At 35.6% G+C, this 19,015-nt stretch overlaps 1 protein-coding gene across 6 annotated transcripts in view; it reads right to left on the bottom strand.

The window, feature by feature from the left end:
* LOC106670026 overlaps positions 1–19,015 on the bottom strand; it is a 256,597-nt gene that overhangs the window by 10,826 nt on the left and 226,756 nt on the right. For all 6 annotated transcript variants that reach the window (XM_024227866.1, XM_014400005.2, XM_014400006.1 and 3 more), the window contains one exon: positions 16,479–16,578. In XM_024227866.1, the coding sequence (XP_024083634.1) occupies positions 16,479–16,578 (100 nt within the window). The remainder of the gene's footprint in view (positions 1–16,478; positions 16,579–19,015) is intronic.

The raw sequence follows: 19,015 nt of genomic DNA, 5'->3' as shown, positions 1-19,015 counted from the left end.
TAACTAGCCGGGAAAAAATTCCTCACTGATTTTTCCCACATACGAGACTGGAATTCTACATCGAGTAAGGAAACAGTTACTGCACGTTTTGCCAGTCCGTCAGCAAGTTCATTTCCAGGGTGTCTTGCGTACTGCCGAGCTCTCAATAACTTTACATTTATGTTTATTAAGGTCGAATAGAGTATTTCTAATTGATTCACCCAATTATTTAATATTGTTGACCATTTTAATTGCTATATGTCTTCCATATGGTTGCCCTTTTGCAACTGATGCGTGAATCCTTGATTATTAGAATCCAATCCAGGGCTTTTAAAATCACCAGGAGCTCAGCTTGATTATTTGAGCACCAGCTCACGAGTCTAGATTGAAATCTGACACGCTGGTTGATGCCAGTTTGTACCTACAAATACTACGACTGAACATCCAACTTTCTCTTCTGTTTTATTGCCGTCAGAGTTATTAATGCGCGTGTCTTCATGCTTCAGAGTGCATATCGCCCGTGTTGGATGTATCTATTTAGCTTCAGGGCCTCCATGTCTCTATGTTGGTTTGATGTATTTATGGGGGTGAAACATCCGTCCTTGGTTTGAAAGGAAAGGCAGAAATGCAGAAAAAAAATTAATTTCAATTTAATCAATGAAATTTATATTTCCGCTTGATTTATTTTATTAGTTGGTTTTACAAAAAGCATTGCGATAACGCAATTGTATTGTGTGATGCAATATTAATGAACAATTATTAAAAAGTTAAAACAATCGGCTTATAACAAATGCGATAATGATTACAACAGGCCGTGAACGAATTCCAATCTTGTAAGAAGATAGTATGTTTAGATATGTTTTTTCTTAACTTTCATTTTAAATGTCATTGTCAAATTCATCGTCTAATCGATGAACTGTTATCTGCAGTTGGGATATTAATTTTGGCCAGCCGGGTTTTTTTTGTTGAGATACTAGATTTCCAAATAGCAATAAAGATTATTTGCCCACTTATCTTTTGTTGTCCCTTAAGTACAAATGATAACAGTCAAATGTAAACGATGGAGTGGATTTCTTTTTTTATTTTGAACCTTAACAGTACACAAAACTATCCTGGAGTCGACAAAAATACATACTAGAGCTATAGATGACAAATACGTCATACCTCTGTACATACGAATCATGTTTATGGAGAAACGACAAGCAAGAGCCAAGAGGCTGCCCAATCGTTATCCGTCTGACAAACGCTTATAAAACGGCTTTTCCTCTCCTAGTTGCTAGAATCTACATCTACACAGACCCATCATAAAAACATAAAACGTGTTTCGCGGTCTCATCTTTTTCCTGGGAATATCTGCACAGTGTTTTTCTGTCTGTAATCCTATCTAGTTACCGTCCAGTTCAGACTTGAAGTCAAACCAGAATCCTGGTTATGTTGCGATGAACTTCCAGTAATTTTGTAAGTCTTGTGGATAGCCCGTCTATGTATCCTGGGGTATGGCTTTGGACTCATTAAGGATCTATTTTTGGACATGTCCTTTTTTGTGGCAAGATGCTTGGACAAACTAGAGTTCAGGGGCTACAGAATTCATATTGGATCTTTTTTTTGCCATGTCCAATTTCTCATTGCCTCTTTGCTCCGAATGCTCAGGACCCATGCCAGGGTCAGGTCATTGGTATCACTGACTTCTGCCAGGGTCTAACTTACTAAGAAACAAATAAACTTTGAAACAACAACCATTCTTTGACTACAAACGTTCTCTGCCCACGGGGACAATATCTCTTTGGACAGCAGCACACAGAATCTTATCATATAAATCCGATCCTTCTCACTTTCGCCGTTATGATGATTTCTGGGCCAATTCCGACGAAAAAAAGCCTAATGATTCGCCTTCTATCTAGACAGCCTGTTCACTCCTCACCCAGACCTGAAGAGCCCGCCTTCAATAGAATTGCAGAACAAGACCTAAACTCCTCCACCTCTCTCTCTCCTCTAAAACCATTCACACCCACTGAAGTAACCCATATCATCTATTACTGAAGAAAAGTCCTTGTTCAGACCTGACCACTTCAAAAATCCTTCGATATCTACCTAAATACCTAAAAAAGCTGTAGTTTTCCTTACCTACCTTTATGAATCTGTCCTTAGAACAACATTCTTTCCATTAATGGAAATTTTCCCTCATCCAAATGATTCCAAAGCATAAAATAACCTTCCATCATCCTGCCGTCCAATTAGTTTGCCTGAAATGGGCAAAAGCATAGAAAAACTCTTGCTTAAACACATCTTCCCCATCCTTCATTTCTGTAAACTTATTCCTGACCTCCAGTTTAGGTTCAGAAGTTCTCATTTCAATATTCAGAGTGCCATCGCGTTATAGACATTATCGCTACCGCTTTGGTCTGCCTATCATAAAACTCTCATAGACACACCGAAGAGAAGGTAAAATGTTGAAATGCCTGACAGACAAACCAACGATTATAGGCAGATCAAGTTGATCTAAAAAGAAATTACAGCGTAATCATGTTTACCCACACTAATTTCTTCTGAGTGGAGTACATGTAGTACTAAAACTACGGGTACTATTATTTTTACGGTTTTTGGCTGATATCGTAAAGTAATAAGAGTATTAAATCCAGAATTTTAGAAAACAATGCCTCAATCACAACTAATAATGGATTCAAAGTTAATATGTCAAACACACATTTTCATTCCACTGTTCAGCAGAGCCATCGCGTTGTAGACGTCATCGCCACCGCTTTTGAGCACGTCAAGCACCAGTTTCGGTGTATTCCTAGATGTAAATTTTGATCGGGTATGGCAATCAAGACAACTCTTCTGTTTACCTACTACCTGATTCTAAAATCTATCAACTTTTAAGATATCCGTGACCCCCCTCTATCAATAGGCTATCGCATACCTCAAGAAATTATCTTACGACCCATCGTCCACATAGTGTACTGGAGAAATTCCTATCATTTCTGAAACGTTCCTTACCACCTATGCGGATGACACGCCATCCTCGATGATCCAAAGATCTTGTCGTCTTAACCATCTCATATCCCTTGATCAGCGGTTCAAGCGGCGGATGACAATAAACATACAAAAATGTGAACATGCCACTTTTACCCTAGGAAAATATCCACTGCTTCCATCTACTACTGTAGTTTCCTTTTCCTACCAGTAATATAGTCCGCTAAAAGGGCTATATAGTGACAAACTGGAACCCACTCACACGACTAAAAAGACAAAAACTAAACAGCCGCTTCACTCGTCTTAAGACTTCTTATTACACAAGTAAGTACATACTTTTTATTACTTACTATTCCTTACTTCCCAAGCTAAAGCAAAAGAGATTAATGCTGATATATAGGAATGACTGCTAATGAGTAGTTCCTCTTTTTTATTATTTATGTATAGTTATGAATATTTTTTATATTTTTTGTGTTTGTTTTGTTTTCTAAAATGTTATCAAATTTACTTAAGAGCACAAGTTGGCCAGGTAAGTAAATAAATGAATTAGTTTAAAAATAAACCGCTTGACATTTGAAAATCACAACCGAAAATAATCGAGGCTAAAAACTTGATTTTTTGTTTTCCAATTGCTTTACTCGCAAGCCGTCTTTTCAGATAAAGGGGTGAAAGAGGAAAGTTAATTAACCGAAGATGGGCAAACTCAGGCTGAGTAGCAAGTTTTTATCCATCATATGAGATCTTACTTTACGAGATTCTTTTCAAATTACTGTCAGGTCCGCTGAGTGGGAACGAAGTTGCTGAGAACAACGTATCTATAAATCTCTCGAATGGGCATTTATTATTGTTTCTTTTATATTGCATGTACATCACTTTCATCAAAGGGTTGAAAAGAAAATTCGTATGTTTTTTTAAAATCAATAACCACTAATTGCTTTGATGTTTCAGTTAATTAATTTAACTTTTGGCAAGAGGGAAAAACACCTTTTTAACTACTGAATTGTTTTTCAAAAGAAAAATTTGCAGCGATTTTGGTCAAAGCTGGTACTTTTCTATATTTAAAGAATGAGATTTTTCCCCTGATAGAGAAAGAACGCACAGTAAGGCGGATGACGATGGGCTTAAAGCTTTAAGCTAAAATAAGCTACGGTAAGCACCCCAGGGATAACGCGCTCCCTATCAGATGCAAGTACAGTTTATCTTTTGAGATTTTAAGAAAGGGTACCATTATGAAATCGTTGTGGTTGGGAGATTTTTTTCGCACACCATGAAAATTGTTTAAAAAAGCCATTTCAACGAGAAATGTTTTGACGATTTTTTCGGTTTTTGTCAATGCTGACCATGGCTGGATGTCGATGGTCGTAATTGTACGTCGTGGGTTATTTTGATTACAATGGCGTCTGAGATTTAGACAGTTTTTTTTCTCCAGAAAACTTGCAATTGATCGAATTTTTGACCTTTTAATAAAAAAGTAAGAAGTTTTAATAAAGTAATTCCTGTCATATAGAAGAGCTTAAGTAACCAACCTACTGACCTTATGGTGGAAAAAAGAAAATGGAAACTTTCGTTTAATAAACATTATGTATGAAATTTTCTTAATTTTTTAATATTTTCAAAACATCCTAAGGGAGTTACCATTGGTCATTTTTTTGTATCTGTTCAAAAAATAGGACAAACTGCTGGCGTATGCTAAAAAATACACCCTGTACATTACGGACCTTCGGAAGAATGAAAATGTAAAATGAACACAAACAAATAGTAAAAAATCCGTGTGGAATTTTTCTCGATCCTTACCTTTGATAATTTGTAGTTGTTTACTTTTTCATCTTGTATGAACATAAGCTGTTTTGAGCTCATTACATTTATGATTTCAATTTTAGTAATTTTAATATAATGTTATTTCGAAAACTAAAAAAAACTTTCTTAACCAGACTCTATTACACAATCGTCTTCCAAATTTTCCAAAGCAATGAAATTCTCCATTGTTGGATTATTGCTTTTGGAAAAATCTTATAAAAACGTCTGTATAAACAAACCCATTCCATCCTCGAGTACTGATATCCCAGAGCTCATTTTGGATTCAGGCATCATTCTATCTGTACAACCGTTTATGGATAAAATCTCAATTTTGAACAGGCTGGAATCTGGCATCAGGGTTTGCTCTGGAGGCTGAAAAGCATCCTAACTCTTTAAACATTTTTTAATCTTTAAATTCTATCTGGCTGATATATCTGTTAAAGTTTTGGTTGGTTTCACTTTCCTTTGCGCAGGAACCTATGTAGGAGATCTACAGGGTAACATCCTGTGTCCGTTGTTATTCACAGTATACACTGCCGGTATTCTTCCCATTCTGACTTTACGATTTTCAAATTTTCTGATGACACCGCCATATTATCATCAAATCTCGATCTCGTCATAGCAAACATTCAGACGCACATCAGAGATCGGTGCCGTCCAGCCCCCAACTCATGCAATTCCTAAAACCAAGCCCATTCATACTGTCATTCATTCTTAAACGCATTCTTTCCTATGTCCATACCATTCATGCAGTTAGGGGGAGGTGGAGTACTGGATATTCCTTCATCGCCTATAATCTAACAAACTCAATTGAGGGTCGGTGGGGTACTTAATATTCCGCCATCAACTCTCTTCCACTGCACTTTCGCCCTAATAAATGCATTCACTCTCAACATTCGACATCAGTATTACATAAAATAAAACAACCCTGTTTTCTCCAAGAATCCGAACAGGGGGACCAGATACTCCCAGTCGTGCTCTAGTACAATTCTCATTTGGCCGGCATCCCTTCGCACTCCCTATATGGAGCCAAGGAAGGAATCGCCCAGCATTACACCACAAATAGGTTAGACATGCACACATTCGCCGTACATGCTGGACTCATAAGCGGGATTTGACATTGGTTCTTATAATTTGACAAAACGTGCTTATTTTGATTCAATTTCGAACTGACTTTCAGAGAAATTACAGAAATTTTTGCCTAAAAAGGATCTTTATAATTTATTTATAATGTAGAATATACATACATAATGTATTACATTTCTATAACGTTTAGATTAATTTTGATTATTAATTATTCTATGGAATCTTAAAATATTAATTCTTGTTTCCAATATCTTTCAGCGAAGATTAACATTTCAGAAACATTTATTATTCAAAAAACAATTATTTTAACCACATCTAATTAAAACCGGATTAATTATGCAAAGTCGTAAGTGAACTTATGGCTTAATATATTAATATTGCAGGACTACAACCATAAAAGAAAAATCATTATAAGAACAGATCATATGGCCATGAATTAATCATTTAAATAATTATTTCAATTCCTGAATTCCTGGAAAATGCGAGTTTATAAAGTTTTGTTATAAAGCAACAATAGCAATTACTACTATGATAATAACTGGTTTAAGACCTGATTTATTTTGCAAAAATATGTTGTCATATTATTTACTGTTTATTTATGGAATTAAAAAAAATCTATTATGGGTGTATTTGATTTACTCATAAAGGTAAACAGTAATACATTCGTCTCTAATTTAAATTAAGCAATTAATTATTCACACCCTGATCAACCCGGTTGATAAAACATTCACACAAATCTATCACATCGCAACAACATGGTCTGCAATTAGGGATGCGGTAAAGTATACGATTTACTGGAATTCGGCAGTCTTTGATCTCGTTCTGATCCGATCTTTTGTTTAATGACATCACTCTCTTTTCTTCATTATTAAAACTCGCAGTAGGACAAGTGTGATTTTTTTTACTGCGTTTGTTGTCCAGCTTTCGCAAATCCTTCGGATATCTTCGGATATGCGACTCCACTCACATTCACGATCGGGCTTAAAGTGAGAAATGTATAAACAAAATCATGATTGACAAGGTCAATAGTGGCACTGGAGTACAATACGATGTGGCAGGAGTTCGATTTCAAAAAGAAGTACCTTTTCCATGGTTTGCCGAGAGTGTAGAGCCATGAATCAGAAGTAAAAATGTGAAAGAGCGAAGTCGAGCAAATAAGGTAGGTGCGGCTGGAGTTCTACCCCATCAAGATCTTATAGCTAAAAACAGAACTCATTTAATGTTTACAGTTACTTTTGAAACTCCCTTTTGTCTTCTTTCTGGCTGTCGGAGTTCAAGAGTACTGGATTGTATCCTATTGCTCTTAAACTTTCGTCTATGGCTCTATTGTGACCGACCTCTAATAATTGTTTTCCTAGAATATTTCCTTTTGTTTAATAAACCACGGTATTCTTCTTAGGAGTATAATATTGATGAGCATGCAGGGAGCAAAGTATCTGTTGTCTGTGCCTCGTCTAGAGATAGTCATCGTTAGTCAGTCATCTGTCCATTGTCTTTTTGCTTGCCTTATCCCTCGTATTCATTGTCCGTATTTGTGGTCCTATTCACTGACGCCTTCCAGCAACTGGAGAAGCCTTTTGACACAGCACACGCCCAAGAACGTTATTAATTTTACTATTACAAACAAACTGAGATAGTTCTCTACAAGAGAGTATTTATTGGTGAACATTAAATAGAATTAACATCTTTACCGTTCCAGGAATAGTTCATTTAATATGACGGTCATTATTTGTATACACTTTATCAACTTTTTTTTTTTAGATGCGTTTTGTATTTTCGTTGAGTAATCCTGACAGACCGGCAGTCAACTTTTTGAGGATGAGAAAGACTTTGAGTGATGCCTTGGACGTAATTTTTCCCCTTCGAACGATTCTGTCCTACCAATCAGCCCAACCCCTTTTATCGCCATTTTTCTCCAGGATCCGATCAGGTTCTTTAGTTGAATAACATCATCAGCCTCGTATTTTTTATTATGAGGCATCTCTCTTGATTCCGAAGGGTGATAAATGAGGATGCTCAGCGCAGTTGGACAAATGTGAATTTTTTTATGTTGCGTTTGTTATCCAGCTTTTACAAATCTTTTGAATAGGCTTCGACTCGCTTCGGATTCACGGTCGGTCGTAAATTTAGAAATGTATAACCAAACTATGTTTTCTAAGGAGATAGTCAATACCTATGTTGTTATATGCTTGTCCCTCTTAGAGTCAACCTTTTTTTGCTATAATTTTATGAAATACGAAGGGAGGTAATTTTACATTAGAGATCAGAGATAATGTCAATTTGAAAGAAAACACCCAGAATATCTATCGGGAAATATATATATATATACATATATAAACGTAGTTTCAAGCATAATGAAATTAAGAAAGAGTTTTACTTTTTAATTAATTAAATTCCTAATTTCGTTAACTGAATTGTTTTTCAAATAAGGCCTTATCCCTGAATTTTATTATTACAGTATTGAAGACTGGTGTTAATTGATCAAGGATTGATCATTCACAGAAAAAAAGCTCAAGGTTACAAAAAACACTTCTGAATCAAATATACGTATAATGTAAATATATAATCAAATAAATATATAATGGACGTATCGTGTTAATTCACACGCGTGTGTCAGTAGTATCTTAGTCCCAAAATTGAAGGCCATCTATATCGACAAGAAACAAAAATAAATTAGCAGAAGTTAGAAAATATTCTATTATATGAGTTTATCATGTGTTGGATGATTTTGATGAAATATGAATAATTTTACATTAAAAATAAGGACAAATTAAAATAAAACTCTCAGTCCCTTCGTCAACTTTCTACAAGGTCTAAAACATCTACTGTCAATTTTGAAACATGTAGTTTCAAGCATAGTGACATTTACGAACTAATTTATAGAGAACAAGACCAAACACCTCTTCATTCTATAGTACGCCAGAAAAATAACCCCCGTCCTATCCAGAACGGTACAGCCTATATACCTACCAGTTTATTCTAAATTTTCCATATCGTCAGTAAATAATAAATGATAAATTTAAATCTACAAAATTGGATAAAGTATCTTGATTGATTTTGCTGATAATATGTTCTATTATCAGTATTGCACTGATATTCAATACGCATTCTCACAAATAAATACATTCACATATACATTGCATTCATTTTATTTAGTGGATGGAGTACTCAATATTCCTCCATCAACCTGCATACAATAACAAACTTATCTAATTGGGGGTCGGTTGGAGTACTTTCATAAATATTCCCCATCGACCCAAATCACCAAGTCACGTACACAGCTCGAGGACGATTTGGATGCTATTTCACCATCCGCCCCTCTCATTCACTCTAATAAATTCAATCACTCATACAAAACACATATTTTGACGGCTATGTACAATAAAAAAAAATTCCCAATTCCCCTAAAAAGCGTAACAAGAAAAAACTCGCTACCGTGTCCGAGAACCATTCTTAAATCCGGCAGCACGCCTACACGCCCTCTGTATGGAGCTCAGTATTTTTTATATATATATATATTTTTTTTACGAGGGTTCGCAACAGCAGAGGTCATATAAACCCTCAGGGTGCCGGTGTTTTTGAAAAAAGCCCATATGAAAGTATGTCGGGTTAGAATGCAGGGCCACTGGATTCGAACCCGGGACCTTTACCTTACAGTGATGAGCGCCGTGTCAACGCCTAAACCGTTGCGGCCACCGACGCCCCTTCTCAGTATTACAATTATAATTTTTTACATATTTCTATTTGTTATATATAATTTTTAATTGTGACAATTATTATGAAAAAATGCCTAAATCAAGCAGTCCTTTTTTTACACCATACATCGTTTTTCGTTACATTTTTGATTTATGACTTCGGAACAATGTAATCCTACATTATTAATTTATTATCAAAATTCAGCATTATAGGCATGTGCTTTTTAAAATCTTTCTCTTAGAGTTCTTTTTTCGATCCTAAATGAAAAATTACTGAAATTGGATTTTTTAAAATTCTGATTCGTGTTAGCATCATTTTAATAATTGATATCGTTATTCTGTCAAATCATGCCTATAAATGATAACAAATAAACCTCTTAAATGTTTACCATACCTTGCCAGCGATTAGACGGTGATCTCATGCACTGAGCATATATACACTAAAATACACTCATTTATATTATCAAAATAAAAAGTAATTATGGGGAATGATATGCATAAAAATTAAAAACCTTACATAATTTAAAAGACAACCGTCGTTTGTCCCTATTTCCCAAGAGAAAATGCAATAAAAACAGATTTAGAATGGTGTGAAATGAAGTTATTTAAAAAAGACTTGAATTGGGGGATTTTAAAAGAGAAAAGGGTTCACTCTCTAGTTTATTTTACTGGCCACTGACGGGGGTGTCAGTCACGGATTTTTGTTTGGAGAAAATGGTCTTTCTTCTCTTTAAATGAATTTCCATTTCTATATGCCGGGAAAGAAGGGGTTCTCCACCCTTTCGCTCCTCCTGTTTTTAATATTCATGAACCGCCCACCTAGGGTAAGTGTCTCGGGTTCGGGACTGATGGTGAGAACAAAGCGGATCCAGGAGATATCTCGCCCGCACTCACAATCTGTTATAAACCTTCTTATTTTTCGGTTCCCTTATTCCTCAACTCGACTTTTCTTTTTTAAATAACTCAACACAGGCACGAATGTCATTTATGAACGGCATTGTATTGCAGCGAGAAGGGACCCTATGTAAATATTCAAAAATTCTTTTCTTCCGGCCTAATCCCAAGATTTTATAATACCCTAATATTTTCTCTACCCTGGTCGATGCTACCACCCGCAAGTAGGAATTCCATATCAAAAGACTAAAATCAATACCGAACTCATTACTAGTACTTATCGAAACGATGGCATTGATACTGTATCAAACCAATTTTTTCCCTTGTTTCCGTCTTGTTGTAAGAATAGCAATCATCCGGAGACCCAGCACTTATAATGCCGAAACGCGCCTGGCACGTCAAACCAGCGACGATAGGCTGATCAAAATGATCGGTAACGACCAAATTAAGGGTCAATCATCAGACATGGAGAAATCTCCCTCAAAAATTATTATTATTATTAAATTGCCCTGAAATATCGATACTATCTACTTAGAAAATAAAGAAATAAATTGTGAAAAATATTTGAAATACAATCTATGTAGAAAGGGCAACTCTTGAAGGTGAAGGGATAATTCATTTTTCTACTTCATCCTCCGTTCCTTTTGGCCTTTTGCCACATTTTTGTGTACTCTCCAAAAATAAAAGTGCACTCCACTTTTGAGGCTGAATCACTATCATCGATGCTGTCCTGCGTTCTTTGCACATTATTCCTTGCAACATATGGCCTTCAATATTTGGGTACAGGACACCACGGAAAGGCAAAATCTATACCATCGAATTCCTTGGAATCATCGTCGATGCTCTCATGATTTTGTATATACATTTCTATATTTGAGACTGACCGTGAATCGGAATCGAGTCAAAGCCTATTCAAAGATTTGTGAAAGCTGGATAACAAGCTCAGCAATTAAAAAAAAAAAAAAAATCGCACTGGTTCAACGCTCTACGAATCATTATTTACGATCACCCTTCGGGACTAAGAACGGTGTCTCATAATAACAAATAAGAGGCTGATGTTATTCAACTAAAGATCCTGGAGAAAATGGTGATAAAAGAGATTGGGATGATTGGTAGGACAGAATCGCTGGGGAGGGGGATTACGCCCGAGACATCACTCAAAGTCTTTCTAAAAACAAACATTTGATAGAGTTGATACACAACACGACAGTCATATTAAATGAACTATTCCTTGAAAGGTAAAGATGGTAATTCTATTTTAAGTTCACCAATCAATACTCTACTATCTCAGCCGTGTTTATAAATATTGGAATTAATTTCGTGGTCCGATTGACCAAATAACTTCTTTCAATTAATTAATCATTATGCAAGGTATTGGTTGAAATGAAAAAGCGAGTGTCACGAGCGGGATTCGAACCCACGACCTTCGGCTAAATACCCCGCTGCTATACCTCTTGAGCTATCGTGATTTCGATCCACTCTGCACCAACTTCCCATCTCAACCTACCTTTCAAATTTTCCCTCCTTTTTGCCATTTATCAAATGTCATGTAATCAGGATTCGATTCTCGGCGACAAATTGGAATTAATACATTTTCAGCGGGCGTGCTGTGCCACAAGTTAAAATTTGTAGTAAAGTCGTCGTTGAGGAGGCGAAAAATAGCAATGAACTTAATTGGTAAGAACTGGCAAAAATCTCTTAATTTAAATTCCAAGTAATTAGAGACTTTACAACACGAGTCTCACGCGTGGTGAAAGTTGGTTTTACACCGAAATCTAGGTACCCGCGGAAATGGTTATAGGTCAAACGGCTTTTCTAGTTGCTGGAAGGCTTCAGTGAAGAGGACAACAAATACGGAAAATGTATACGAGGGATAAGGCAAGCAAAAAGACAATGGACAGATGACTGACTAACGATGACTATATCTAGAGGAGGCACAGACAACAGAGCAATACTATGCTCCCTGCAAGGAAGACCTAGGATATGCATGCTCATCAATACTATAAACCTGAGAAGAATACTGTGGTTTATTAAATAAAAGGAAATATTCTAAGAAAACAATTATTAGAGGTCAGGCACAATAGATGAAGGTGATTAAGAGTAATAGGGTACAATCCTGTTATGCTGAAATCCGTACAGCCTTTTAACTAGAAGATATTGATGGAATCGAACTACCTTGCACCCATCTTATATGCTAGACCGACTCTTTCACATATTTACTTACTTTGATTCAAGGCTCTGCACTCTCGGCAAACAATGGAAAAGGAACTTCTTTTTGAAATCGAACTCCTGCCACACCCACCATATAGTATAGACCTTCCACATTCACATTATTATTTATTCCAATTCGGAGGACACACTGTTGGACCATGGAGAATCATAAGATATTCTTAAGATTCAACTACTACCACACCACCATATTGTCATAGAACCTGCTCCTTCACATTCTTACTTATTTCTATCCATGGACCACCCACTTTGTGTCAGATCATGGAAACACTAAAATAATCGAACTTCTGCCACATCCACCATATGTCGCGACCTCGTTCCTTCACATTTTTGCTTATTTTCATCCAAGGGCCACATACATCCTACCATAAAAAACTATAGTAAATTTTATTGGGAACAAACTCTTGCTACACCTACCGTAATATAGTTCAGTCCTTGCTTATTCACATTATCATTTCGTTTCACGAGCCAATTTTGTTCGTTTTTTTTTTCGAAAGCAAGCCATCTTAACCTGGGCACAAGTTGAGGTGGTGCAACAATTTTTCGATAGATATTTTCCAATGATAAGTGCGTGGGGTTGAGCCGAGTGAGCCAAATGAACAACATTGTGGATATTGGTTTAATTTTATAATAAAGAAATATAATGTTTAAAAAAAATTAAAATCCTCTCTTTTTTTATACACCGTATTTATATGGTTAATCTGAATTTAAAATGTTTTACTTTATTTTAAACGCTTTATTTAATTTTTATTTGAAAAGCGACATTCCTAAGAAGAATATTCTATTGAAATTAGTCGAAGGAAGGGTGAAGGTCTTAAAAGAGGGAAGAGAGGACTGCACGAAATTGCCGGATACATAAAACGGAAGGCTCGACTATAAACGGTTTCCCGGGTCATAAAAGAAAAAGAATTAACTGCAATCAATATACTCGAAGGGAAAAGACTTTTCTTCGACATTTGTCTTTGTAACAAGGGGGGTCGGTTTTTATAAAAAAGGAAGTTATGAGCGGGAGGGCTGGTACGTGGTTTACAGGGTTGAGAAAGCGGTATGGCCTCCCGGCACGACAATGACTAATTACAAAACCCTTTTTCGACAAACTCGAATGGAAAATTTAGGCCGATCAGAACACATTTTCCCTGCCTATAACCACGTCTTTTCAATGAGTTATCGGCCATAAAAATCGGAAACCGGTGGTCGCATCGTGCACGATTCCGTGGCTAAATCCTCACATATATTTTCAACATACTTTTTAAAAATTTTATTTTTAACGAGCCACTTTCACGGTAAATCTGCGTTGTAATTCTGTGACATTCTCATTTCCTGGGCCTGTCGTACTGACGCGAAACTAAAATGAACCTTCACACATGACCATTGCAAAAATTCCAGAAGAGTTGACACGATTCAACATATTTGAAAACAGGGCGCGATATTATAAATATCGTGCAGGAAAAGTGTTATCGTATGTATTATAACAGTTAACATTAAACCTTCTTTTTTTTTCTTTTCCACACAGAAATTAAAAATACTCCTACCTAAGGTATTTTGCTTCACAGGACCGATGTAAACAAACGTTCGACCCTCTGGAAATTTCTGATTGTTCTAAATTTCTATTTGCGTTTAATTAACATCGAGTAAAAGTTAAATAGGGGAAGGGCCCACATTTCTCACAGGGCAAGCGTTAACGGATATTTTCACTCGGCTGTTTACAATCCAAATATTCATAATTCTGCAGTCACGCCTGGGCACAATGTTATTTACAATAGCATGCGCTATAATAATAATAATAATGATATTTGTTTTCGAGAGGGTGCGACCAAATTCAAATCAACTAAATTTTTTTCTGGGTAACTTTTATTTGCATAACATTGCAATATAGTTTTGCTGATGTACAAAATTGCCCGCCTCCACATGAGGCTAGGTGCATATCCAGTGATGTGCTTAGAAAATAATGAGGGAAAAAATTGTAACACACTACCTACTTACAGGGGTCGGGAGGCTAAGAAGGAAGAATGATTATATATTGCTGATCATAGTCTGATCATAGCCAGGCAATTTGGTGAACTCTTCGTTGTCCTTTCCTCATCAACAGCTAATAATAATACCCCTGCGGACAGGAGGCCCATCTTCGGAAAGTGTCAGAATCGTTCTATGTTTTCCTCTTTATCGCTAATGAAGTCAAATAGCGACTGGAAAACTCAATACCCGGCGACGGGACTGGATGAACTACAAACCTCTCAAGTTAAATTATGCATGGCATAATCGCTGGGCCAGTAGTTGATTTTTAAATAAAAGTGAATCACTTTACTAGTCTCAACGTGGCTTCTGAAAGGTAAATCAACCGACACCACACTTCTTAACTTGACAAACTGTGTACACTCTGCTTTGGGTGAGAAAGATTATTCAATTGGGATATTCCTGGATTTTTCCAAAGCTTTTGACCAGGTTCGTCATGATATACTCATCAGTAAGTTGGAGGTGTATGGTGGAGATCATACACGCAAATCTCAAGGAATACAATGTACAGTGGATATTAAAGATGGCAATGGATCCATGCTGCCCGATGCGGTCCCTCCGATAAAGAATGATAATATGGGAGTGCCTGAAGGGGGCATGTTAGGCCCACTACTATGCCTGCTCTATGCTAAGCTAACGGCCTATCCGCCTACTTTATTGCCCTTGATGGCTTCATAACTATTTTCACCCATTACCAACTTTGTGTCTTCAACTCATTCTGTTTACGCTGCTTTACGTCGAACTGTTGCAATATGTGATAGAGCAGGCCCATCGTTTACTAATACCAAGCTGGGCGTAAATCATTCTAAGTCATAAAGTGAGATATTCAGCAGGACAAGAACCTGTACCTTGGGAACCAAATTGGACATCGTGGATAGCATGAAGTTTTTTGGGTATTGGACTTCACTACAGCTTTCCTTTTGACTGTTATATAACTTTGAATTCAAGAGATTGAAACCAGTTGTACACCAGAGTCAACTGTTAATAGTAATATGCTCTTCTTATGTCATATATTAGATATGGCATTGAATACAGTGAGGTGTGCCTGCTTTATAAGGTTTTCCTGCTTCAAAAGAGAACTTTTAGAGTGATTCTTGGACTGGGGTATAGAGAAAGCTGTTCATTTACGTTTAAACAGTTCAGTAAACTTATAGTTCCTGAATACTATATCATATACAGGATAAATACTGTATTTGACCACCGAGACAAGTTTAAAACTTTTATCCCATGTCACGACTACAGAACCAGATACAAGGACAAACATGCTCTACCCAAGCACCACTCGCCATTCTATAACCAATGGCAAAAATTTACAACAAAATGTGCAAACTAATTGAATTTAAAAAGAAGCAGGATTCTAAAAGAAAGTGCCATAAGTTGCTTCTGGATCTAGAACTCATATGAATCATGCAAAAAAATTTATAAATGTAAATTTATTGTATTGCTTTTTTTAAAAATACATATTAGATATATGTATCAATTTTAATTAGATGTGTAAGATTTCGATTTTATTCAAAATGTATGTCGAATATATTTTGCCTCTAAATTGATTTGATTAGTTAAAACATATTATTAACAATATATTTTTCGACCTGGTATGACCCAAAAAAGTTTAATTAGACCAATGATCCCACGTACGTAGGTAACCCTGTAAATTAAGTAGTGGTTACACTGATTACAAGCTGTTAAATAAATTAATACAATAATGAAATATTGACCAAAAACGTATATAGTATTGTATTTCACTATTTCATTGATGTGTGGTATATTTCATCAATGACTCTACAATTTGAGGAGAAGAATTATAGTTACCTGGCTTTTTCAGTTGTGTTAACTGCTTTGCTCGCCGAGGTGAGATGGGACATTTTATTCGCGATGACCTTCCACAAGCTCATATTTTCAATTTCCGGTTCTGAAAAAAAGAAGGAATAAATCAATTAATATACAGGAGATACTATTTATTTGTAACTTTTATAACAACTAAAACACAAATATTGCCGATGAAATTTGTTTTTCGCTTAACGTAAATAGGTACAGGCCATGCGGAGTTGACCGGTGGATTGTTACTTTTGACTCTGGTCTGACAACAGCCGAGGTGGGTGATTCTCAGGTCTACCGGTAATTTGTTGTAAATGACACCTTTTCATATTCTTTTTCCTTGTATAAATCAATCGATAATTATTATTTACTAAAGCAAAAATTGCCGAGATGCAGGAATGTTGGAGATGCGTTGTTTAAAAAACACCTTCTATCGGCAGCTTAATACGAAGGATCATTGAGGTCCTTTAAATAAAATATAAATAATCTTGATAAACTGCTGGATATCAAATCCGCAAAAAATAGCTAAAATTTTGTCAAGAGGGGAGAATTAACTGCTCTCAGAGGACACTGTAATTCACGCTTCTACGTTTTAGTGATCTTTTTAGAAAAATATGTTCTTCAATGCCTTGCAGATGTATTTATCAATAATCCTAATTAGAGAGTCCTTCCTCAACTTAGATTGTCAAATAGAAACTAAATAAAATATTTTGTTAAGGAATAAAATATGTACAATATGGAGAACGACTATGCACAGTATGCAACATGTATGAGCCGGAGAATCTCATTCATCTTTTCCTGCATTGCCCTCTCCGCCTAACCTTAGGAGAAAACCTAATTTATAAATTCTACATGTTAAGATGAACCGAAAAGTCTTTGATATTATTTCAGTCAAGCAAGTAAACGATGTTTTTTCTTGTGTCATATCCTAAGAGTGATATCCTTAATAAACAACCCAAAAATGAAGAGGGATATTGACAATTTTGTAGTATTTACTTTCCCTAGCATTTTTATTTTACTTTTATTATAAATTGCATTAAAATTTATTAGAAATTATTATAGTTACTGAAGGAAAATTTAATTAAGGGGTTTTGAAAAATAAAAGGTTTTAATTACATCAGTTTGTTTATTGGACACAATAATTTTTTAAACAATTAATATCGTGTACAATGCACCTTTTAGGCATACTGTTAATAAGGTTGTCACTAATTTTATAAGCAATTTCACTCCATAGCTGCACTCAGTTGTTCCAGGTCAACTGGCTGCGGTTGGAGATCACCATCGAAAAGCCTTCTCTGCAACGCATCCCACATGGGCTCAATGGGGTTGAGGTCTGGCGACAATATGAGAAGGGGAAGATGGGAAATTCCCAGGTTTTCTAAACATTGATGAACAAGTCTTCCTCTGTTTGCTATTGTCACCCAGAAAATGAGAATCCCTGCCAACGATATCCCTGGTTTGGGGGATCTATTCCTCGATAATTTCTTGGACATAATGGACTGCGGTGAGGTTGTTTTCAACAATATGGAGTCCAGTGTAAATCCCAGCCCAGGCCATTACACCACCTCCTCCAAACTGCACTGAAGGGAGCACGAACTGGGTCATTGATGTCTTTCTATGGTTAAAGATAATGCAACTAGATTGAAATGGAGAAAAGACGAAAAAAGGTGTTGGTTTACAAAATGAGTAATCTTCAAGTTTACTATTCTTAAGTAAATCAGTTATTAAAACTGAGGGTTAACGTTTGTTTGTATTTTCTGTTTTATTTTATCTAACTAACGAAAATATATCGGTTAATTTAATTAAAATTAATAAAAATGAATAAACTATAAATATCCCTATTCATTTTTGAGCAGTTTATTAAAGGAATGATTAATAATCTCATTTTTTCCTTCCCTGATTGATACGTTTCTGTGATTGAGAAAAAACCCTGTAACATAGTATGCTAATAAAAGTAGTATCCATTTGCGCATAGAATATTAATTTTAAATTGATAATAAATAAATGCATATCTGTATATTGGCACGAGACCCTTTTAGAAATGTAATCATATAAATAAAATAAAAAATATTTACTTTACTAACAAAATTAGGACTGAATAGTGATCGATACCACTCATAAATATACATATTATCACTTCTGCTGGCGTTTAAGAGAGATTTATACTATTTGGATATATTTTATATAAAAAGGAAACAATTATCTATTATATTTTCAATATTATTAATGTTATTTAATAATATTTATGTTAAATTGTGAGATTTTTCGGGATTCTACGGGGTGTGACGAAGTTTGATTGCCTCTGATAAATTTTGGTCTCCTTGTTCTCGATGTATATGTGTTCATCGGAAACTATGAAAATTTACAATAAACCTTTTCAAATGTTGATTTTTTCTGTTTCGTGGACATGAAAAACAAAAGAAAAAACAGCTCGCTTTTCACGAAATTATTTTATATATTAAACTATATAACATAGATATAATCATAAAACTTTTTTATTTATTTTAAAGATGACACGAAGATAATATCCC

Source organism: Cimex lectularius, unplaced genomic scaffold (genome assembly GCF_000648675.2).
Source record: "Cimex lectularius strain Harlan isolate CLEC.00 unplaced genomic scaffold, Clec_2.1 scaffold38, whole genome shotgun sequence".
In the NCBI taxonomy this organism is placed as follows: domain Eukaryota; kingdom Metazoa; phylum Arthropoda; class Insecta; order Hemiptera; family Cimicidae; genus Cimex; species Cimex lectularius.
The sequence above is the reverse complement of the archived record's forward strand: the minus strand, read 5'-3'. Positions and strand labels throughout refer to the sequence as shown.